The 24,441-nt window shown below is 37.6% G+C and overlaps 1 protein-coding gene across 4 annotated transcripts in view; it reads left to right on the top strand.

Annotated features, from left to right (window-relative positions):
* Nucleotides 1–24,441, top strand: part of LOC136751043 (immunoglobulin-like domain-containing receptor 2) — a 42,326-nt gene that overhangs the window by 6,319 nt on the left and 11,566 nt on the right. The window contains exons 3-7 of one of the 4 annotated variants that reach the window (XM_066706289.1): nt 2,087–2,206; nt 8,220–8,276; nt 11,721–11,867; nt 12,469–12,630; nt 14,636–14,752. In XM_066706289.1, the coding sequence (XP_066562386.1) occupies nt 2,087–2,206; nt 8,220–8,276; nt 11,721–11,867; nt 12,469–12,630; nt 14,636–14,752 (603 nt within the window). The remainder of the gene's footprint in view (nt 1–2,086; nt 2,207–8,219; nt 8,277–11,720; nt 11,868–12,468; nt 12,631–14,635; nt 14,753–24,441) is intronic. The other 3 variants (XM_066706290.1, XM_066706291.1, XM_066706293.1) reach the window with 3 other exon arrangements.

Below are 24,441 nucleotides of genomic sequence, written 5' to 3'. Positions count from 1 at the left end.
TTTCCACTGAGACTCTCCTCTCAGGGCTTTATAAATATGTGAGAATTAATTAATATGTCTCCTTTTTTAAATACCTGGCGATCTGGCAGCCAGACAATTCATAGCAGTTGCTCTAGTTGAGCAGTCTCTAGCAATTTGAAGATCACGGATTTGAAAGATTGTATTTCAGAAATGTACCATTAAAATTCCGTACTTTTCTAAAACACACTTCGAGGGAGCCATGGGTGTAGATAATGAAACTAGCTTTGATTTGAGATAGAGCACAGTGACACTACAGTCTTTCAGGGGTGATATTGTCCACAGTGGGGGGTCACTGCGGATTGTGATGCAGTGCCTGGATGTTTTGTGGGGGAGGGGAACTGTGAAGGAGGTTCATATCCTTCACAGGCAGGAGAGGCAGCTACAGGGCTTGGCAGCTTGTCTGTCGCCTACCCCCTCACAAACAAGTCTAATGAAAAGTCACTGAGGTTAAACAACAACAACAGAAATACTCTGGAGACTAAAAGGAGTAGCAATGAAATGATTACATGGTATTTTTAAGTGCAGAATACAGTTTTTAATGTGTGGAATGTAACAAGTAAGTAAAGCATTATTAACCAGAAAGATACTTGTAAATCAAATGATTTTTCAGTCAAAGGTGACTGAATTCTATGCAAACAAGGATTAGAAATGACGAAAGAGAGGAAAAGGGGTTCTGCAGTTTTGGGTGCTGTGATCTTTGTAAGATAAGTATTTTCTTTCCAATGACTGTTTATCCAGGATTGCAGGTCTAAAACAGTTAGTATGTTGATTGCTGTGGCTGCAGCTGCATCCTCTTGGAGAAAGAATTTGAAGTCTTTCTCCTGCACAGACCAGCCTGCTGAACCACACAGGAATTTTGGAGGAAATCTCTGTAATATCCTGGCGAGAAGCAAATCATTTTCTACCAGATATAGCATAGTGATATAATATCATGACATGAACTGATGCACCTGAGTTGCTGTAGGCATTACTTTAAAATGTTAAAGTTCGAAATATTATGTTTGCCAGGTGTTTCACATCAGGACTTGAGCTGTGTCTCTGTCGAGATTAGAACACTAAGGTTCTGGGCGCTGTTTGTCTTTAGGTTTCTTGAGCGAATTGATTTATTGGTTTAAACCAGGCGCTGAGGTTAGTGAGTGGTGAAGCGTAAATTGTTCTTTACAGTCCCTCTCCCTGCTGGAAATGTTACCCATTGTGTGAGCATTTTCCTGTTCCCTAAATAGTTTTGTTTGCTCTCACATAACAATAGACTGGAAGACTAAAGCAAACAATCCCTTCCTTAGGCTACTCTATAAACGTCTAGTTTTTTTATTACTACAGAGCATATATTCCTGTGTCTAGCCTTGATGTTTCTTGGATTTCAAATAAACCTTTGAGAAACCTTTTTTGGATAATACTGACATTGATAACATGAAAACCATGACACCCCTTTATTAAGATATTAGCTTCCAGTCTTCCAGGAGAGTTCCCAGCCTCACATAAGTTGTTGAGAAATGTTCACACTTCACACAGTTCATTTGAATAATGTGTTATAAGCCGAGACAGATTGTAAAAAAAATTATAATTTGTAAACTGGTTGAGTGACACCATAGTTTTTTCCTACTGCCTTGTAGTAAACCTGAAATGGGCAGATTGGTCAAGATTTCTCTCTGGGACATTCTGAATTTCTGTGAGCTGTTTTGAAATGCAGTGCAGAACCGTATCTGTTTCACAATCTTAAACATCTCTGGTGCTCTGAAAATGTTCTGACGTCCTTGGTTTGACACATGAAGATTAACTGATGTTCTGTAGCAGAAAAAGGCAGTGTAATTTTTCACTGGAAAACCAGCGCAGGAATACAAGTTCAGAATACAGAATCTGCAAATGATGTAGATGTTCTGTAGGCTATTTAATTATTATCCCTGTATAAACCAAATACTTCAATTAGAGATACAGGTAAAGGTCTTACGGTGACATTTAGGTTGATTAAGGGTTATGGGTTGTGTACTCAAATTAAGTTTAGTGACAAGTAGTGAAAATGTCTACTTATTTTAATGATTTGTCTGGTCTCTCTTTGCTTGTTTAGAGGCCGACCTCAGGATTGGAGAGCTGCGGTGGGGTGACAGTGGGGTCTATTACTGTAAGGTGGTGATTTCAGATGACTTAGAGGGAATAAATGAAGAGAAGGTGGAGCTGCTGGTGCTGGGTGAGTAACACAGACAGGAGACAAACTCCGCCGTACACCTGTCACAGCTTTTAGGGCAATTTTAGAGCTCATCCTTCCTCTGAGAAAGCAGGATGATGCTTTTGCTTGGTTGTGGATCTCTATAATCTGTATCAACACTCAGTCCTGCTCCTGAATAGATTATAGCAGATCCGCATTGTTATGTGGTTATCCCAAAATATACAGTGGGAGGAAAACATCAGTATCTGTTCATTCTGGTTTGAATGCTGATACCAGTGTTTGAGGTTTCAGGCCCACCAAGAGTATGCGTTTTTTGTCTTCTACGAACATCTTTTCTGTGGTGTTTGTAGTCCTGAAACACTTTAAAGGATATGATGTGTATGATTCCTTTGTTTTATCCAGTAAGGTGATATATTTGTAACTGAATATGTTTTAGATTCATTTCAATGACTTAAGCCCAATTTAATGTAAATTTTCCTGGTTTTACTTAGTGTTGCTCTAAACAGATGCCGCTAGAATTACGACACATTTCACAAGTTTGAATACTTTCTGAGGTGTCACAAACACTATAGAATATTTATGTAGTTCTAGAAATGGACACATAAGATGTGTCTACTGTAGCTCTGGGGAAGAGTATACATGTAATGTATATCAGAGCATCATTATATGAATAACATGCAGACACACTATCTGTGTAAGCAGTTTAATTCAGAATGGAATGAATGCTGAGCACGTTTCTCCAGGTGGCAGGATGCAGGTTTCTGTTCATGATAAAGGGCTAAGAGGGAAGGAAAGGTTAATACTGAATGTTTCAGTGCATTGTCTGTGGTGGACTAAGACCAAGGTACATTTACATGTTTATGAAGGTGTAAAAGTGTTGTTTGTTATTTTGAATGAAGTATTGGAATCTAAGATGTAAAATATGTAGGAAATATACATTTAATCAGTTTATTCAAATATTATAATGTATTTTTCCTTCACTTAACAGTGTATTTCTTCTATGTTTGTAAAAAGCTACTTAACTATGACAATATCTACATCCCGAGCCATGGCTACTTTTGGTGTCATGGCAACAGCCTAGTGTGGCCCATGTTGGCAGCTAGGCCTTTGATCCTTTTTAAGTAGTTCCTTTGTTCGGCTTGCTGCTCTTCAGAAAGCTTGGAGCCAATAAAAGAGAAAATAAATGAATTAATGAATGAATTGGGTTTGCATCCTAAGTGAATAAAGTGTAGCTGTGCTTGTGTACTTTAGGGTTTCTTTTATTTTAAGCAGTTTTATTGTGTGTGTGTGTTGTTTTATTTCTTAGCACATGTTGCAAAACATTGAAGGAGAAAAAAATGCAGGTTACCAATTAGTAGCGCATGCTGTAGGTCACTTCTTAAGCTGTTGTTATGGAAACTGCAAGTCTTCATGAGGTCATTGCAGGACATGGGCCTCAATTTTATGAAATAATATTGTGCTTGAAGTACACACTTAAGTATTAGAGAATAAAATAACAAATATCTTACCGAAAATTGATTTTGATTAAATAATCTCTGAAAAATAGTGTAACAATTACCAGCTTGATTTGGGTACTATACATACATGTACAAGTAGAAGGTCTTTGGACCAAGCTACTAGCAGTGTAATCAGTAGATTAAATTGGATAATGTGCCATGCTTTTCCGGTTCTGTTGCAATTTAGATCAATTAAGACTAGGGATGGGCAGGCAGATCTTCAGATACAGCACCATTTATGTATTAAAGTTTGGAGGCTTGGAGCTTTGAAGTCCAGTTATATGATCTCTCTAGTTCCTCAGACAGCAGTTTATCTGACATCACACAGAGAATGCAGATGCTTTTTAAATACCTCTATACAAAAAGGTAGGCCCTATACATTTCATATGGTATGTCATGGAAAGAGCATATGCAAGACTTTGAATTATGTAACATTATGAGATTCTGACAAAATGGCATATTGAGTATAGATAAACCATGTAGATCACAGAACACAAACTAATGCCTAAGTGTGGTGGTGTGGCATTGTTCTGTAAAGGTGCTGCTATCTATAAGGGGCATGCAGTAAGCTAGCTGATGTATAGAATTACCACAATGTGTGCATTGTGGGACATTCACAAATTCATATATATCCATTTGTGCTCTGTAAGATCATTTACATTGAACAGAAAAATACAGATTTCCTTGACTTAATTAAAATGACATCATACAACACATGTTTCAGTTTCAAACTTTATACTTATGATTCTTCTTAGAATTATCAGACCTCTGGTTTTGCAAGTTATTTCACAGTGTAGGTTGTGGCTTGTTATTAAATAAGGCTGGTCAGATAAAATGGATCCAGCTGTTGTATTCCAACACATTTCATGTCTTATGGTTTTGTTGTTGTTTTAATTATTTAATGAGAATTTGTCTATCATGACAAGACAACGTTTGAATTCCAGAGTTGCTGTGCATAACTTAGAGCTTTACAGACTACCTCTGTTTTTCCTGTAATGGTTTGCTTTTAAAGAATTCACTGAATAAGCTTATTTGGGGAGGGTGAATCCTGTTTTCATCTCCAGACTGTAGCTGTGATTAAAAAGGAGACGAACAGCAAAGAGATTTGAGACCACAGCTCTCAATCAGAACCCCTACATCCTCACATGAGCCCCTGTGAGCTCTTCCAGGAAGAAAACAATGTTTCTTGTGCTACAAAGAACTGGGAGTTACATTCCTTGAGTTCAAAAATGCAAAAAGAAACCCTCCGGAATGAAACCTCTATCTTAACCATAAGGAAAAAGTAACTAGAACATTTAGAAAACCCCACTCATCGTCCTCCCTTTCCAAGAGTCATTTCCAGTCCATTTAGAGATAGGAGATTGTGACCCTTAAGATGCAATAGAATCAAAGGAAAAGGAAAACAAAGAGAATATGTGTGTATATATATTTTTATATATATATATATATATATATATATATATATATATATATATATATTCTCTTTGTCTTCCTTTTCCTCTAATTCTATTTCTTTCTAATTCTATTCCACCCAATATCAGCATCTCTTTCCTTAAAGGGTGAAATGAAAACTGAAGTAACAAAATATCATTGTTTACTGTGGCTATAAAACTCACAGCTAAAATAGATATTGTAACTGCAGTCACGCTGAACTCACAATTAAAGAACAGCTCAATTATACCTACACAAGCTGTAATTTACTGCAGTTGTGGTGTAACTTAAATGAAGTAGTTTTTTTAATAATAATATATGTTTTGTTCAAGCAAGGTAGAAACAGGGAGTTGTGCTGTGTTGTCCCATGACTATAGTTACTGTCTTAAAGATTGTTATATTCTTGACAGCTGTTTGGTGCTGTCCAGTTGTCAGGAGCTGCTTCAGGGGAGACCAACAAAATTATATGTAAGACTTGAAGGCCTAGATTTATGAAACTTCAACAATGTCGGAAAAATAATAATAAAGCATTTATTTGTCTTTGAATGGTTTTATGTGATACTTACCAATTGATTTGTCTATTGATTCATTAGGAAAAAACATGTTAAATTAGCACAGCAGTACATGTTTTATGAATCAGAAACAAAATCTCAGGACACATTCACAGTAAGCAACGTCTGAGATGTATTGAAGAAAGCCTTGCATGCTGTCTTTTTCTTTTCTGTTATTGGCTTCTCAAGACTTCCAGAATTCTGTCTGTTCTCATGAAATACTCAAAAAAATTTTGTCTTGCACAAGCACACCTCTTAAAAATACGAACCTTTACTCTGCCATTGTGTACAGCAAATGTATAACCTGCACAACTGGCATGGATGCTGTAAATATCCCAAAGGAGAGCTTGTCTGTGTTTCAGGATGTGATGTTTCAACACTTACCAGATAGCAGAAAAGACTACATTTACAAGAGCACAGGATTTGTTTTTCCCACAGCCTCCTGGGTTATAAATAGGCTCATTGGTAGTGTGTCCGTGACTCCGTGTTCACTGGGATATTTTGAGAAGGGACAGGATTTTAAAATAGCCTTTAATTATTTGTAATTCTCATGCGACCACATTTTTTTTAAATGAGTGAATGTAATAGAAGAATGTATGGGCCCTGTTTTACACTGATTGGTCTGATGAACAAAAACAAAAGTATACGCAACATTCACATGCAGCCGACACTAAACAGGCTGTTTACTTGTACGTGAAATGCACAGAATTCATACAGTATTACTGGCTGAAAAATGTGGATGATATAGGCCTCATATGTGGGCCCTGAATCCAACAAGACTTCTGAAAGCCTTTTTTGCCAGTGAATGGTTAATTACACAATTTTCAGTCATACAAAGGACTCATCTAGCATAAATCTCAGTGCGCCCTCTGTCTCCTGATTAGGGCAGGAGCTTAATATCAACTGTTCAGAGATGGTTGTGACTGATAATATAATAGTCAGTTAACTGTGTTCTCTTAATGAACATTTAGTCCGATTTTGGCCTCACCACCAAATAGGCCCAAACTGTGGAGAGAGAACAAAATCTTATGAACATTTTATAACTATGCTTTAAATCCACAGTATTTTAACAAGTGGTCTTTTTAATTCTATAGCAAAAGCTGCCTGAGAATCCTTTAAGAAAGGATATTACATTTTATTTCAAACTCTCATTACGATAGTAGTGTAATGACAAAGATCTTTGTGATCATCCTTAAAGCAAGCTGACACATTCCTTTGAAAGGTAATAGAGACGTGTGAAGTGCATCATTATAGAAATTAATGTTTGACAGAAGGATCAAATCTACAGTGACAAGTGGTAACATTCCAGATGAATGATGTGAAAGATTAATCAATTGAGTGTTTTTTCAGATACACACTGTAATTAGATGAACCAGAGTCTTAGCCTGAACACACATTTTTTCGCATGTTTTAAATTTCATACTTTAAATCTTTCAAACCATTTTTGCTCTCATGATCAGACTTACTCTGCAGGGACAAGTGAATTGTATGAACCAGGTTGTGCTTTCATAGCACTTTCTGACTATTTACTATGACAAAAATCTGTATTATTATAATTTTACTGAAGAGCGGAAGCATTTCAAGACTTTGAGATGTTCTTTGAATTGAATTGTTTGTGCAGCTGTTTTATCTAGGCTATATCTTTGATTGTTTGTATGTCCTGCAGGAGCTTCAGAAATGGAGATTAGACTCCAGCTGATATATTTAAAGTGTTGATAACATTTGACCTCAATTGCGGGCCAAAAAGAGAAATACATTGTTTGAACGCCTTCCATATAGAAGCAGACCAAGTTTGGTTTAAAGTACTGACTGCTGTTACAATAAGAAGGCAGATAAGACAGGAACCAGTGGTGTGAAGCTGATTGAAATTGTACTTTTCAGTATTGTGTGTTACTTCTTAAGGTTTAGACAGTGACTCATGGCAAACTCAGACGGCAGACTCTAGACAATTACTGTGTGAAAACTCAGACGGCAGACCCTACAATGTTAAATATGACTTTAAGTATCATTGTTCTTTGATTCATAGATTATTCTCGTTCATTAGATCTCTGAATTCAATTTAAATTGCTATAGTTCATTGACCGTTATTGAAGTGTAGTCACTTACACCCTGAGATGTATCCACAGACATTACATTGGGACCAAATGAAAACTTTGACTCACCCACCAATTGCAAATTATAATACCAATACCAGTTTGACGGAGGGTTCTTCCTTCAACCTAATGTTAAATGCTATACTTCATTAAGGTTTTGTAAATCATGAGTGGATCGTATATCTTAGTTAGTTAGATCTTAGTTCCACCTGAAGTGTATTCTGAATATTTTCTAACTAACCCCTTTTTGCATTATCTTAACACAGCAAAATCAGATTATCTGAGAACATTTTCTTTGCCTTTATAGGTAGCTTAATTTTTTCCAGCACTGCTCAGGCAATAGTATGCTTGCTTCACAAATGTGTTTGTCACAGTTTGTTTTTGTGTTTTCCCTCATGCTTGCTTTTAGCTCAGATCTTGCCTCACTGTCCTCCCTTTATCTCTTCCTTTCTTCTTTTTCCAGGTAAGACAGGGGTGCTTGATGATTTCCTGCCCGATTTTGATGTGGAGGTTATGCCAGGTACCAGTAACCCCTCTACTGTCTTCTCAACAACTTCTCAGCTCCCTTGCTTTTTAGCTGTAACTGTTTTCCTCTTTTTAACATAATCCTAAACTAAAGTAACATAAACCACATGCAGTAATGAATTGTATCTTTGTGGGTTTTTGTGTGTGTGAACACAACAATATTGTGAGACTGGAAATAACTCTGTTGTTGTTATGAATTCTTAAGGTCGCTATTCTACATCTTCTCTGTGGTTCCTGATGTAGATTTTGTCTTTATTTAAGTGCTTTAACACACAATCTGTTTACAAGTAAAAAGAAAACTAAACTAAACAATAGACATATGGTAAAACAAATTGAAAGTATTTAGTTTTAAATCAACAAAGTTTTAATGAAGAAGGAGGGGAGGGCTTGTGTTAAATAGATTGTTACCATTGGTCACCTTATTAACATACCTTAACACTGAACAATGTGTAATTAAAGAAGTATTTAAAACGTGTACTTGTTTTATGGTTAGAAGAAAATCTATGTAAAGCTCATTTTATTGTGGCATGACTGGTCAAAGCGTAACATCATTTGCATAAATTGTAGTGTGTTAAAAAAACAAATCTGTTGCACATGTCTACAGGTCACAGTTGTGAGTCATTTAGGTTTTGAATGTAGTAATCAAACCCCAGTAGATTCCCAGTGCTATTAGAATATGAAGCACTCATTCCACAGCAAAACAGTTATCATTAGTGTTTACCTTCGGGGATGGAATTGCATTTTTTGCTTAATTATAGTGGGATCAAAGGTAGATGGAGGCTGGTATGTTGTTGGTGAGGCTGAGGAATTGCAAACAATGAATGCGTAATCACACCGAAAAACAACAGAGCGCTGACATACATCTGCATTCATCTCTGAGCTCTGAGCTTGAGTAGTGAAATGGAGTATTAATAAGAGAAACTCAGAGAGGACTGACTTTACTTCTGTTGAGATTTTCTTGCTAAATTAGGGAAACTCTCATTTTCCATTCCTCCCTATATATTTGATTCAGAGATGAGTGGAGAAGCTGTACAATATGTAGTCCTAAAGGAGTAGAATATTTTAAATTAAAATTTTTAATATAAATTATGTACAAGTTTACAAAAAACGCTTAAGGAATGTTTTATTAACACTGTCAAATTGTTGGCTGTGTTTAAAAAAAACAAACAATTCCAGTTTAAGTATATCCTTTAAAAGTGATTTTTGCTAGTTATCATGTCCATTTATCATCGTATTATTATTATTATTATATTTTTCTTAGCAGAGAAACATTACATAGCACATGCTTTGGTTGGCTAAGTGTATTACACTCAGATAGGAGGAACTCCCACCAATACCACTGCTAGTTACAATAACAGGAAATTAACTTGTAGTCATTGCTGTCCTTGAGTGGATCTGAATCACAGTGTGGGGATTCATTCATTTTCTGCTGTACCATATTGCAGCATTAAGTATTCTTAAAAAAGAAAAACACGTCATTGAGAAAATGTACCTTTTTAATCTCAGGCCTACACTCGCAGACCAGTGAGGTTCAACATAAGAAAGTACATTCTGTACAGAAATTTCTGAAGGTCATTCTAACTGTGCAGCATGGATAAAAGCAAAGTAAAAATCTCTATTGAACTACACAGAAAAGAAGAAGATTAATATTATAAGAAACCTTGTTACAGGCAACCCACCCTTTTCTTCCTACATTAAATAACTCTGTGGAGATATTAAGAAAATGATTACACTCTGTTGCTTTTATAATTGTAGCATTCTGTATTCACATGTGTGAATTATTAGAAACACATTATTAAAAATATAACTTCTACCGCTTACTTACTTACTTGGACATACAGTAGTACCTTGATACGGTGATCAAACAAGCAACCTATTTGACAGTGATCCTTCACTGAATGGTGAAAATGAAGAAGTATCACACCATTTGAGTTGTATGTGTGGGAAAGCCCCACATTAGGTCTACAATGTGATGGTTTAATAATTTTGACTGTTGTTTAAGACCACGGCTTAATGCTCCAGAGATAACAAGTGATAAGTGCACTTATTGGAGTTCATAATATTGTTGTTTTGAAGGCGGGGGGGCAGTTACGGGGATAGAAGACAACATTTACCTAGTGTTTTATTGTTCAGGATAGAGGGCCCCCATGAGAATCCTGTCTTGGCTGTCTGAGGTGTGTGATCACGTTGTTGAGGGCGATGTTTATTGCGGATTCTGGGACTGACCTTTACCTATGGCATTGTGAATTCATGGGACGTGTTTGTGACCCTGGAGAAAAGTCATGATTCCAGTCAGATGGGGCTCAATGAGAGCTGTGAACCAGGAGGAAAATGCCTCGCTAATCTGAGTCTTGCTGAACTGAGATGATGTGCTGCAAAGCATTATGGTTCTATTACTGAGCACAGGAGAAATCAGTCAGTAGTTTTGAAAAGCACTATGATTGCATTTCTATTCTTCTCTTTTCGGCACTTTCATACAGAAGAGGCTTAATCCTGATGCCACATTGCCACATTGCTTGACACTGTCATTTCTTCAGTTTTGAGAGGCTATTTGCGGAAGAACCATTTGCCCGTATTTGTATGAAACCTTTGTATGTGAACCTTCTTTTTTGGTCAGTGTTAATATGATGCACAGTAGGATTACCGAGACTTCAAGATTGTCCCGCAGTCTCGGGGAAAAAGAGGTTTATCTCTCCAGAATACTGCTGAGAGTAAGGAAAATAATGATTCAGCGGAGTAATTTAAAAGTCATTAAGATTTATCCTGTGATTTGGTTCTCAGAGGTTTCATACATAATTAACACGTCCTCACTGTTGTCCGTTCTAACTAACTTGTTTGTGTTGTTTAGGGTTAGCCTAGAGGTTGAGTCAGTGCTGAGAGAGACTGACAGCAAATGCAATGTGTCACAGTCAACAGTAATACTCGAATTAGCCTCTTAGGCATGGATTACTTCTGGGAGGAGGAAAAATTAGTTGAAATTAAAGGAGTGGCAGCCAAATTAGGGAGTTTTGGTGTTGATCACGTATATAAGCTTTAACCCCAAACCTACTCTATAACCCTATCCTTAACCCTGACTCTAACCTTGTTATACATGTGATTAACAACATAATTTAGATGTGCATAAGGTATTCATGTGTTATTCTTGTGGTATTCATACACCAGTTAAGAATTGGTGCCCGTTATTATAAAAAGTCTGAGCAAATGTGTTAACTCAAGTGACAAAGCAATTAAGCACAAGATAGTACCATTTTCTCAGAGACAGAACTTGCCTGTAACCTGCATTACTTTTCATTAAGTAGGGGACATTGCAATGTAAAAGTTAAACATAATATAATTCTCTACAGCCCTTTTAAAAGGTTGTGGCTGTGTAAGAGATGAGTTGACCAGCTGGACCCTTGCTTCTCTGATGCCACAGCTGTATGATGTATTTGCTTCCCAGAGTGGCTGTTTGTGGGTGTGGTAATTCTGGGAGGATTCACCTTCATCTTGTTCGTTGGGATCTGCTGGTGCCAGTGCTGCCCACACAGCTGCTGTTGCTACCTCCGCTGCCCCTGCTGCCCAGACACCTGCTGCTGCCCCCGACACTGTGAGTACCCCCCCTGCAACTCCTCCACACTGACCCTTCAACATGGAGTGGCACAGGGATAGACTGCCTATTTCATTTTAAAATGCAGATCTCTATGTAAGCAGGTTAAGTGACCCCTAATGGAAGTTGGGTTGCGAAAACTGGCATGAGAATATTTGGGCAGTCAATCAGCCAGTTTGCATTTGTATCTCCTAAATATAGAACTGGAACCGCATTTCTTGACGTAATGGCTTGTTTTTCCTTTGGCAGACGTGTGTACATTGATTTTAGAAGCTGCAATTTTAAACACCAGCCTTGACTCACTGAAGCCTTGAGGATTTGGATGTTGTGGGTTCGATAGCAGTTTTCTTGGCCCGGGTACTTTTGTTTACTTAGCGCTTTGTTTTCATTACTGTGATTACAAGATTTCACTTCAAAGGGCTTTCCGCCTTCTCATCCATACAATAAAAGAAGAATACCAACAGAAATTCATTAAAAAAAAAAAATGCACTTTATAATCAAAGGGACTAAAGTGACATTCATTGTCTTGTGTGTTTGAGAGATTATAAGAATTTCAGCATCTGACAGTGCCGTTTTTACGTTTTTCTCTCTCTTTGTCTAGTGTACGAAGCTGGTAAAGCCGGGAAGACAAGTGCTACCCCACACATTGCCGCTATCTACCCTCCGTACTATGTGCCAAATGTGCCCATGGTTCCCATCGGACCTCCAGCATTGTTGGATCCAAAGATAGGAGCTCCAGCTGTAGAGAACAATGTGACAGGCGGTGAGTTTAACAGCTTCCATGGCAAGATAGATAGGCAAGGCCTCCTAAGGTCTTCTGGCTTCTGTCAGCAAAGATCTCATTGCCTGTTGGCTTCGTGTAGTCCAGCATCATGCATTCCAAACATTCGATAGGTTTGAATCATTGTGTCCACTTGTTTATGTTTATCTTCCTGATTGTTAAGTCTACTCATAGAAACATTGCAGAAAATACTAAATGCTATCACAGTCATATATGTTTTTCATATGTCATACAAATGGTCAAAAATTATTGATACAAATATGTAATCTTCATCATATCGAAAAATGGCCAGGAATAACCAATGACAGAACCTGTGCCCTATTGTATTTAAACATATTTTAGGTAGTAAAGAATGGGCAACATTGTATGACTTTCTTTCTTGTGCAAACCAAGTGCTGTTTCTAGTGAATACGGTGACACTACTGTATAATTAGGTTTATGGCAGGAATGAGCAAATCACAGCTTTTAGTTGCCGTCTCAGAACATCGCCTTCAATCAGCCACAGGGCCTGAGATTACTGCACATTTATACTCCTTAAAAAAAGTTTATTTACATTCCTTCTTTCTTTCATAGTTGATTTGTTTGTTGTTATTGTGTGAGTGTAAAGGGGCTCATTGTGTATATGAGCTTAGTACATGATGTAACCCCTCTGTGAAATCCATAGAGTGTATAAAGCTCCCATGGTGGGAGACCTGTCTTTTGGTGTAGTGGATTTATCCTCTGCTGGGTGGAGCTGTGTGGCACGGAGAGCTCAGAAGAGTGCCTGTGTCGGTGCGGTTTAAATCCCAAGCGGGGGCTCCGACCTGCACACGCTACATGAGCACACATGGAGAGTTGCCTTTCTTTTACAGTTACTGCTCAATATTCTGTTACACCTCTGGTGCAGCAGAGACAGGCGCTTATTGTTAGTACTGGAATCCAAAGAATGAGGGAATGCATAAAATCAGACCTGCGGTACAGTCTGGAGGAATGACTTGCCTACGGGATCACCTCAGATACCTTTCATGATCAGATTGTTGTTTAAACTAAAGCACACCTTCAGCTCCCCAGCACTCCCTCCCCCTGAAATACACTTATGGATCGATCAGTTGTGATCTCAAGAAAATGCCTGACTAAATCAGTAGTTTATGTCATGGAGTAAGAAGTACCATTGCCAAAATAAAAGAGAAGCTTAAAATAACTCATATTCAATGTTTAAAAATAAAAGAAACTAAGCATGTCTTTTACTAACATTTGAACTAATTTGAAATGACCCGTTTACTTTTCATCCTCTGACACTAACACACTGACTTTTGTTCCAGTGTTAAATTTAGTTTGTATTTTCTAAAAATAAACAAAAAATGTAAAATTCTGGGGGGGATATTTATTGCAATTAATTTTACAGTCTCAATGTTATTACTACATGGGCTGTTTTTCCTTGTAAATTAAGCCAATATTAATGTAAAAGTCATATATGTATTATTTTAATTCAGATATGTTTTGATAACTGGCTACAGAATTTACCTGAACATAATCTTTAATGCTGATTGGGAAGGCGATTTGTTTCATGTGAGATTATGCAAACTCCATCACATAAAATCATTCATAATGCATCATCTCTTATGTTGATTTAGCAGTAAAACTCAGACTTCAGAATACCCTGGATCTAATCTGTGAGAAGGGATACATACTTTAATTTTTTCAATGACTGCTATACTGAAAATATCTTTTTTAACACCTGTTATATGTACACTTTCCAAATTCCATTTGACAAAACAATATTTTTAACATAACAATTTATTACTGAAAGCAGGAACAAAATGAATACAGAAAATGGGAATAGGTTCCTATTTGCATTCATTTTAAGTCAAGAGTGATAAATAACCCTTTACAGTGTCAAAAACTAGTATTAGATTAATTTCTGTAGAGTAGCATTGAAGAGCTTCGACAGGAGACGGTGGCCAGCAGGCTTTATTCCTGACCTCTCAGCCTTGTCTTGTTCTGTCAGCAGTGCGCAGTGGGTACCGTATCCAGGCCAGTAAGGAACAGGACTCTATGAAGGTTCTGTACTACGTAGAAAAGGAGCTTGCACAGTTCGATCCTGCCAAGAGATCATATGAGAAATGTAAGGCATGCTTTCTTAGTTGAATTTAACATAGAACATAAATTCACCCACATCAATTATTTTTCCATACACCCTGCTTCGCACTGTCCTCTAGGTGTGAATGTGTACAAAAGCATAAATGTGGATAGTGTAGGCCCCTGCCATATGAGATTAGGTTGCCATTTAATCTGGAGGTTTGATTTAATCTGAATGCCTGTCTCCATGTTTTCTCTGCCATGCTTTCTTTTGACAGGGTGTAAGTTTATTTCATTTCAGTTACAAGAGCAACAAATGTCATGACCGCTGATATTTTTCACACACTTACAGTTTAAATCTCGCGTGTGATTACATGTATTTATCCAATTGCTGTACAGCACAAATAGGAGCACAAAGGATGCCTGTATGGCATGTTTAAATTTGAAAGGGGCTCAATGTTGTTTGGCACGTATCTCTTCTTCCCAGTGTGGTCATTTAGCCAGTCATCTTCACCCAGTATTGCTAAAGATCTCAATACATGGCAGCATTAAGTCACTGTGGAGAATCAGAACAAAACTGGGGAAGATTCCAAATCACAGCAAGGTCTCTGTTGGAGGCAATGGGAAACAAAACACTCCAGATAATAGCAGAAAGCAGGGAATTCACTGATGTCCATTAGCTAAGGATATACTGCTAATTGCTTTGCTGGGAGGATTTTATCAATAATGCCCTACAGCAAAAAATGATTTACATATACATAGTAAAATATGTGATTCACAATGTCTCAATGTCTGTTTTGAATGCAGTTCCCTTGTAAAAGCGTAAACAGCATGAGAGTGATACTTTTATTATTCAAAGCACGTTTTCTCTTTGGCAACAGAATTAAAAATTTTAACAAGAATACCATTCTGAACCTTGAAATTAGTCTTTGATCCATTTGCATGCTTGTTAAAGCCTTTAACACTATTTAAAATGAAACCGCAAACTATTTTGGAAATAACAAATGTATTTCACATTTGTAAGTAATGTTCCAAAAAGTCAAAACAAATCTTCCCATTTGCAAGAATATCCCAATGTAGTATTTGCTGAAGGCCGGTAGTGATAATGGCGCTTTATGTCAAAGTTACAGATGGCCCCGCCCCTAACCTTTACCCTTTGACCCTCTCAAGTCAGCCATCTTGTAAGGATACAGGTTTTACCCTTTGACCCTCTCCTGTCAGCCATCTTGTAAGGATGACCGTCATCTTGTTTGGATGACCTCCATCTTGTTAGGATGACAGGCATTTTGGAATGGTCATCTTGACAAGTGTTCACCGCCATCTCACCCTGATGGTGTGTGTGTGTGTGTGTGTGTGTGTGTGTGTAATGTTTAAGTTTAAACGTATTATTATTTGTGTTAGGTTATGTTTTATGATTAGGTTTGGTATGATACGTTGTTAGCAAAATAAAATCAATTAAAATAGAAAGAGAACAACAACATAAAGTTTTAATAAAAAAAGTATTTTAAACGGTGTTTAGTGATGTGAGTGTGGTTTAAGGTTATATATTTTATGATTAGGTTTAGGATGGTACAGTGTTAGGAAAATAAAAGAAAAAGAAAGGTATAGACATTCAATAAATGAGACTCTGTAAAATATGCATCAATGTCAGTCTTTTATTGTGACAGCTCTAAAAATTACAACAATGATTTCCCCTCCCCAACACCTACAGCAGACTGTAAGAAACAACTGAACTGCACCGCTCTAGCAACTCCCTCTACTTGTTTATTGGCAAGGGTATATATACTAGCAAACACAAACACACATATACCTTTATATATCTTATATCTTTGTTATATTTATCAATAGACACTAAAGACATATACACCACTTTTCTTAGAGAAAAACTGTGAAATGTATAGAATTATAAATGTATATTTTGACCAGCCCTGTACTTATTACTGTTGTTACATTAGTGAATGCTCAAAAGTAGACTTAAGAATATATTGCATTTCATCTCATTACATACACTCACCTAAAGGATTATTAGGAACACCATACTAATACTGTGTTTGACCCCCAGAACTGCCTTAATTCTACGTGGCATTGATTCAACAAGGTGCTGAAAGCATTCTTTAGAAATGTTGGCCCATATTGATAGGATAGCATCTTGCAGTTGATGGAGATTTGTGGGATGCACATCCAGGGCACGAAGCTCCCGTTCCACCACATCCCAAAGATGCTCTATTGGGTTGAGATCTGGTGACTGTGGGGGCCAGTTTAGTACAGTGAACTCATTGTCATGTTCAAGAAACCAATTTGAAATGATTCGACCTTTGTGACATGGTGCATTATCCTGCTGGAAGTAGCCATCAGAGGATGGGTACATGGTGGTCATAAAGGGATGGACATGGTCAGAAACAATGCTCAGGTAGGCCGTGGCATTTAAACGATGCCCAATTGGCACTAAGGGGCCTAAAGTGTGCCAAGAAAACATCCCCCACACCATTACACCACCACCACCAGCCTGCACAGTGGTAACAAGGCATGATGGATCCATGTTCTCATTCTGTTTACGCCAAATTCTGACTCTACCATCTGAATGTCTCGACAGAAATCGAGACTCATCAGACCAGGCAACATTTTTCCAGTCTTCAACTGTCCAATTTTGGTGAGCTTGTGCAAATTGTAGCCTCTTTTTCCTATTTGTAGTGGAGATGAGTGGTACCCGGTGGGGTCTTCTGCTGTTGTAGCCTATCCGCCTCAAGGTTGTACGTGTTGTGGCTTCACAAATGCTTTGCTGCATACCTCGGTTGTAACGAGTGGTTATTTCAGTCAAAGTTGCTCTTCTATCAGCTTGAATCAGTCGGCCCATTCTCCTCTGACCTCTAGCATCAACAAGGCATTTTCGCCCACAGGACTGCCGCATACTGGATGTTTTTCCCTTTTCACACCATTCTTTGTAAACCCTAGAAATGGTTGTGCGTGAAAATCCCAGTAACTGAGCAGATTGTGAAATACTCAGAGCGGCCCGTCTGGCACCAACAACCATGCCACGCTCAAAATTGCTTAAATCACCTTTCTTTCCCATTCAGACATTCAGTTTGGAGTTCAGGAGATTGTCTTGACCAGGACCACACCCCTAAATGCATTGAAGCAACTGCCATGTGATTGGTTGGTTAGATAATTGCATTAATGAGAAATTGAACAGGTGTTCCTAATAATCCTTTAGGTGAGTGTATATATATATATATATATATATATAAACTTCTCATTTCTATCATTACAGTGAACTAACTTGAATACATAAAGTATACACATAACAATTGCTTAGAATTAAATGCTTTTCTTTATGAAATGTAAGATTAGTGCTCAAAATAATTAGACATCTATATTTCTACCACGGGTTGATTATGTTGACAGTTTATGGCTGTGCTTTGCCATTAATCCAGATTTCACTTTGTTCTCTATGGGTTGGTTTCACAGAGCTTGATTAGCACTAGTTTAAGTACATTACTCAGAATATGTCACCATTGTTTGGTATACAAAATTATTTAGCCTGAAAGCCAATAAAGCATTGGTATATAGTAGTATACTAGGCTAGCATAAGTAATGTACCTGTGTACATAAACAATTTACACTCTGAATTAAACCTAGTCACAATCACATGCAGCTGAATTCCAGAGCCAGCGGGAGGCTTTTTAGTTGACAAGGGCAAGAGTTTTAAATAGTTTTCAAGTCTTTCATGTTGTTTTTCTCTTGTCAGTCTGTATGTGTGTGTGTGTGTTCAGCTCTTGTGTTTTATATCATACACAAAGAGTATGGAACAAACTCCTCAATCATGTTGTTGTTTAACTTCTTGGCTGTGTCTCACATGTACCAACTTTTAAAATTGACTTCCTAGTTCAAGTTACAAAGTGAGGGGAATTTAAACAAAGATGAAGAACTGTCTATTTTTTCATGAAACCTTAATCATTTTTGCCATTATAAATAAGCTGAATGCCTAAACTGAACACATTGCCACCGCTTAGTCAGAAATGGTTTTATTTAAAGTGACTTGTGTCTTAACAGAAAACTAAGTTGAAGACCTATAATGTCCACATAGCAGAAATATTTACACAGAAATGTGTTTCCTTATGAGACTAGTGAAGTAAAGGCTTAAAAGTGATAATAATAAAAATAAACAAATGTGTCAATATTGGGCTCTTAAAGGGAACTGTATAGAAACAACACATTTGTGCTATTAAAATAAGTAAACTGAATATGGCACACAAAGACTGTGCGACAATAATCAAACTGCTCTGTAGTAAAAAGTCATGAAATTCTGTCTGATTACATAATCCTTCTTTTATTGTTATTCTTAGTTTTCTCTCTGGATTAGTGTCCTGTAAAAGGACAGCACATACTTATCAGATTGGGTGTGAAAGCGGCAGAGCCCTGAACGCGGCTGTCAGTAGCAAGCGATGGCTACGTTCTAGATAAGGCCCTGCAACCAGGCCTGGCCATATCAACCCCACAACAGAGCCAGAGAGCTCTAGTTTATGTAGCAGGCCTACGAACCCAGTACTCAGAGAGTTAAAAAAAAGAATACATTAAAACAGCCCTATACTTTCCCACTCTATATTGATACATGTACATTAAGTAAAACATAAATTAACACACTTTGATGTTGTGGTATTGCATAAGCATTTCTCGTCTTTCCTATGTATTAGATCTGCTTAGAAATGTTCAGTCCTGATCATTTATACAATCTCATTCTTAAACATGGCCTATTTATCTAAATGGTGTATATATGGATTAACTTTAAATATATGTATATCTCACTGTCTGTCTGTCTGTCTGTCTAAATGGAAGGAATATTTTGTAGGCTGCATTGCCATTTGGGGTATACAGTATTTCACCCTATTCAAACAAAACATTTATGAAAACAACGTAAAGAAGTTGAAATCGTTTTAAAAAACATGTCAAGGTAAAAATAAGATATATGTTTGCAACAGGTATTCTTTTAGTACATGTACAACTAACAAAGAACCATAAAATGTTTTTTCTAATAACCATAACACTACCCAACTGGGTCACCTTCCAAGAAGTACCTTGCTCAACGGTACAACATCATTGCTCAACCCTGGATTTGAACCCACAATCCAGAGCCCTAACCACTTCTCCACAGTACTACCTGTTTCTAAACCCACCTATTTCACAACTTTTATTCCGCAAAAGGTTCCGAGAAACTGCCAACTGTTGGGTGGGTGTGGGGGGTGAGGTTGAGACCACTAGAGCATGATAAAGTTAATCTTAACACCCATCTGTATCTGGGCAGTACTGTTCCATTCAGTTTTTCTCTTGAGTGTTTTAAAATCAGGATTTTGTATAGCTGTAACGTTGTTCTCTACTTGTTAGTACATTTGTTACATTTTTACATCCACAGAAGGTGACCAGTTGGGTAGTGTTATGGTTATTAGAAAAAACATTAAAACTTTCCAAGAATGTTATATATGTTCTGGTACTTTTTGGATATGCTTTTTTCATTTTAGAAACCCACAATACTGTTTTTTACATTAGTATAATATTTCATGGTTTGCCTCGTAAGGCCATGACTTTATGACCAGATATTACCTTTGATATCTTATTTGCGCTATAATAAAGTGAATATGTTCCATTGACATGAAGGAATCAAGAACATCTCTAGCCTGTAGACACTCAATTAAGTTTAGAGCCACAATGATTTACTGCATTTTTAAAAGCTTTGAGAAGCTGCCAGAGCCGCAGTTTGCAGCTCAAGAGTGAGAGGACAGTGTAGCAGCTTTGGTCTGAAATCTCCTACAGGAAGCCAGACATATTGAAGGACAAGGCTGCCCGGACATATTACTCTTCACAGAGACAGAAATAATTCCTTTCAAAGTTTCAGTTTCTTTACTTCAACTATCACACCAAGGCCTCCCCTCCTACTTCAAAAGCCTTCGGTGACCATTCATTGTTTTTACACAAAACCATAGTGCCATATCGCTTAACGTTCTATGTACATCATGTTGTAACATCATGTCATTTTATGGTTCTTTGTTAGTTGTACATGTACTAAAAGAATACCTGTTGCAAACATATATCTTATTTTTACCTTGACATGTTTTTTAAAACGATTTCAACTTCTTTACGTTGTTTTCATAAATGTTTTGTTTGAATAGGGTGAAATACTGTATACCCCAAATGGCAATGCAGCCTACAAAATATTCCTTCCATTTAGACAGACAGACAGACAGACAGACAGTGAGATATACATATATTTAAAGTTAATCCATATATACACCATTTAGATAAATAGGCCATGTTTAAGAATGAGATTGTATAAATGATCAGGACTGAACATTTCTAAGCAGATCTAATACATAGGAAAGACGAGAAATGCTTATGCAATACCACAACATCAAAGTGTGTTAATTTATGTTTTACTTAATGTACATGTATCAATATAGAGTGGGAAAGTATAGGGCTGTTTTAATGTATTCTTTTTTTTAACTCTCTGAGTACTGGGTTCGTAGGCCTGCTATATAAACTAGAGCTCTCTGGCTCTGTTGTGGGGTTGATATGGCCAGGCCTGGTTGCAGGGCCTTATCTAGAACGTAGCCATCGCTTGCTACTGACAGCCGCGTTCAGGGCTCTGCCGCTTTCACACCCAATCTGATAAGTATGTGCTGTCCTTTTACAGGACACTAATCCAGAGAGAAAACTAAGAATAACAATAAAAGAAGGATTATGTAATCAGACAGAATTTCATGACTTTTTACTACAGAGCAGTTTGATTATTGTCGCACAGTCTTTGTGTGCCATATTCAGTTTACTTATTTTAATAGCACAAATGTGTTGTTTCTATACAGTTCCCTTTAAGAGCCCAATATTGACACATTTGTTTATTTTTATTATTATCACTTTTAAGCCTTTACTTCACTAGTCTCATAAGGAAACACATTTCTGTGTAAATATTTCTGCTATGTGGACATTATAGGTCTTCAACTTAGTTTTCTGTTAAGACACAAGTCACTTTAAATAAAACCATTTCTGACTAAGCGGTGGCAATGTGTTCAGTTTAGGCATTCAGCTTATTTATAATGGCAAAAATGATTAAGGTTTCATGAAAAAATAGACAGTTCTTCATCTTTGTTTAAATTCCCCTCACTTTGTAACTTGAACTAGGAAGTCAATTTTAAAAGTTGGTACATGTGAGACACAGCCAAGAAGTTAAACAACAACATGATTGAGGAGTTTGTTCCATACTCTTTGTGTATGATATAAAACACAAGAGCTGAACACACACACACACATACAGACTGACAAGAGAAAAACAACATGAAAGACTTGAAAACTATTTAAAACTCTTGCCCTTGTCAACTAAAAAGCCTCCCGCTGGCTCTGGAATTCAGCTGCATGTGATTGTGACTAGGTTTAATTCAGAGTGTAAATTGTTTATGTACACAGGTACATTACTTATGCTAGCCTAGTATACTACTATATACCAATGCTTTATTGGCTTTCAGGCTAAATAATTTTGTATACCAAACAATGGTGACATATTCTGAGTAATGTACTTAAACTAGTGCTAATCAAGCTCTGTGAAACCAACCCATAGAGAACAAAGTGAAATCTGGATTAATGGCAAAGCACAGCCATAAACTGTCAACATAATCAACCCGTGGTAGAAATATAGATGTCTAATTATTTTGAGCACTAATCTTACATTTCATAAAGAAAAGCATTTAATTCTAAGCAATTGTTATGTGTATACTTTATGTATTCAAGTTAGTTCACTGTAATGATAGAAATGAGAAGTTTATATATATATATATATATATACACTCACCTAAAGGATTATTAGGAACACCTGTTCAATTTCTCATTAATGCAATTATCTAACCAACCAATCACATGGCAGTTGCTTCAATGCATTTAGGGGTGTGGTCCTGGTCAAGACAATCTCCTGAACTCCAAACTGAATGTCTGAATGGGAAAGAAAGGTGATTTAAGCAATTTTGAGCGTGGCATGGTTGTTGGTGCCAGACGGGCCGCTCTGAGTATTTCACAATCTGCTCAGTTACTGGGATTTTCACGCACAACCATTTCTAGGGTTTACAAAGAATGGTGTGAAAAGGGAAAAACATCCAGTATGCGGCAGTCCTGTGGGCGAAAATGCCTTGTTGATGCTAGAGGTCAGAGGAGAATGGGCCGACTGATTCAAGCTGATAGAAGAGCAACTTTGACTGAAATAACCACTCGTTACAACCGAGGTATGCAGCAAAGCATTTGTGAAGCCACAACACGTACAACCTTGAGGCGGATAGGCTACAACAGCAGAAGACCCCACCGGGTACCACTCATCTCCACTACAAATAGGAAAAAGAGGCTACAATTTGCACAAGCTCACCAAAATTGGACAGTTGAAGACTGGAAAAATGTTGCCTGGTCTGATGAGTCTCGATTTCTGTCGAGACATTCAGATGGTAGAGTCAGAATTTGGCGTAAACAGAATGAGAACATGGATCCATCATGCCTTGTTACCACTGTGCAGGCTGGTGGTGGTGGTGTAATGGTGTGGGGGATGTTTTCTTGGCACACTTTAGGCCCCTTAGTGCCAATTGGGCATCGTTTAAATGCCACGGCCTACCTGAGCATTGTTTCTGACCATGTCCATCCCTTTATGACCACCATGTACCCATCCTCTGATGGCTACTTCCAGCAGGATAATGCACCATGTCACAAAGGTCGAATCATTTCAAATTGGTTTCTTGAACATGACAATGAGTTCACTGTACTAAACTGGCCCCCACAGTCACCAGATCTCAACCCAATAGAGCATCTTTGGGATGTGGTGGAACGGGAGCTTCGTGCCCTGGATGTGCATCCCACAAATCTCCATCAACTGCAAGATGCTATCCTATCAATATGGGCCAACATTTCTAAAGAATGCTTTCAGCACCTTGTTGAATCAATGCCACGTAGAATTAAGGCAGTTCTGAAGGCGAAAGGGGGTCAAACACAGTATTAGTATGGTGTTCCTAATAATCCTTTAGGTGAGTGTATATATATATGTGTGTGTGTGTGTGTGTGTTTCTGTGTGGTGTGTTTGCTAGTATATATACACATATATACACTCACCTAAAGGATTATTAGGAACACCTGTTCAATTTCTCATTAATGCAATTATCTAACCAACCAATCACATGGCAGTTGCTTCAATGCATTTAGGGGTGTGGTCCTGGTCAAGACAATCTCCTGAACTCCAAACTGAATGTCTGAATGGGAAAGAAAGGTGATTTAAGCAATTTTGAGCGTGGCATGGTTGTTGGTGCCAGACGGGCCGCTCTGAGTATTTCACAATCTGCTCAGTTACTGGGATTTTCACGCACAACCATTTCTAGGGTTTACAAAGAATGGTGTGAAAAGGGAAAAACATCCAGTATGCGGCAGTCCTGTGGGCGAAAATGCCTTGTTGATGCTAGAGGTCAGAGGAGAATGGGCCGACTGATTCAAGCTGATAGAAGAGCAACTTTGACTGAAATAACCACTCGTTACAACCGAGGTATGCAGCAAAGCATTTGTGAAGCCACAACACGTACAACCTTGAGGCGGATAGGCTACAACAGCAGAAGACCCCACCGGGTACCACTCATCTCCACTACAAATAGGAAAAAGAGGCTACAATTTGCACAAGCTCACCAAAATTGGACAGTTGAAGACTGGAAAAATGTTGCCTGGTCTGATGAGTCT

The sequence above is a fragment of the Amia ocellicauda genome, chromosome 6 (genome assembly GCF_036373705.1).
Source record: "Amia ocellicauda isolate fAmiCal2 chromosome 6, fAmiCal2.hap1, whole genome shotgun sequence".
NCBI classification, from domain to species: Eukaryota; Metazoa; Chordata; class Actinopteri; order Amiiformes; family Amiidae; genus Amia; species Amia ocellicauda.
Note: the sequence above shows the minus strand (reverse complement) of the source record. Positions and strands in the feature narration are given on the sequence as shown.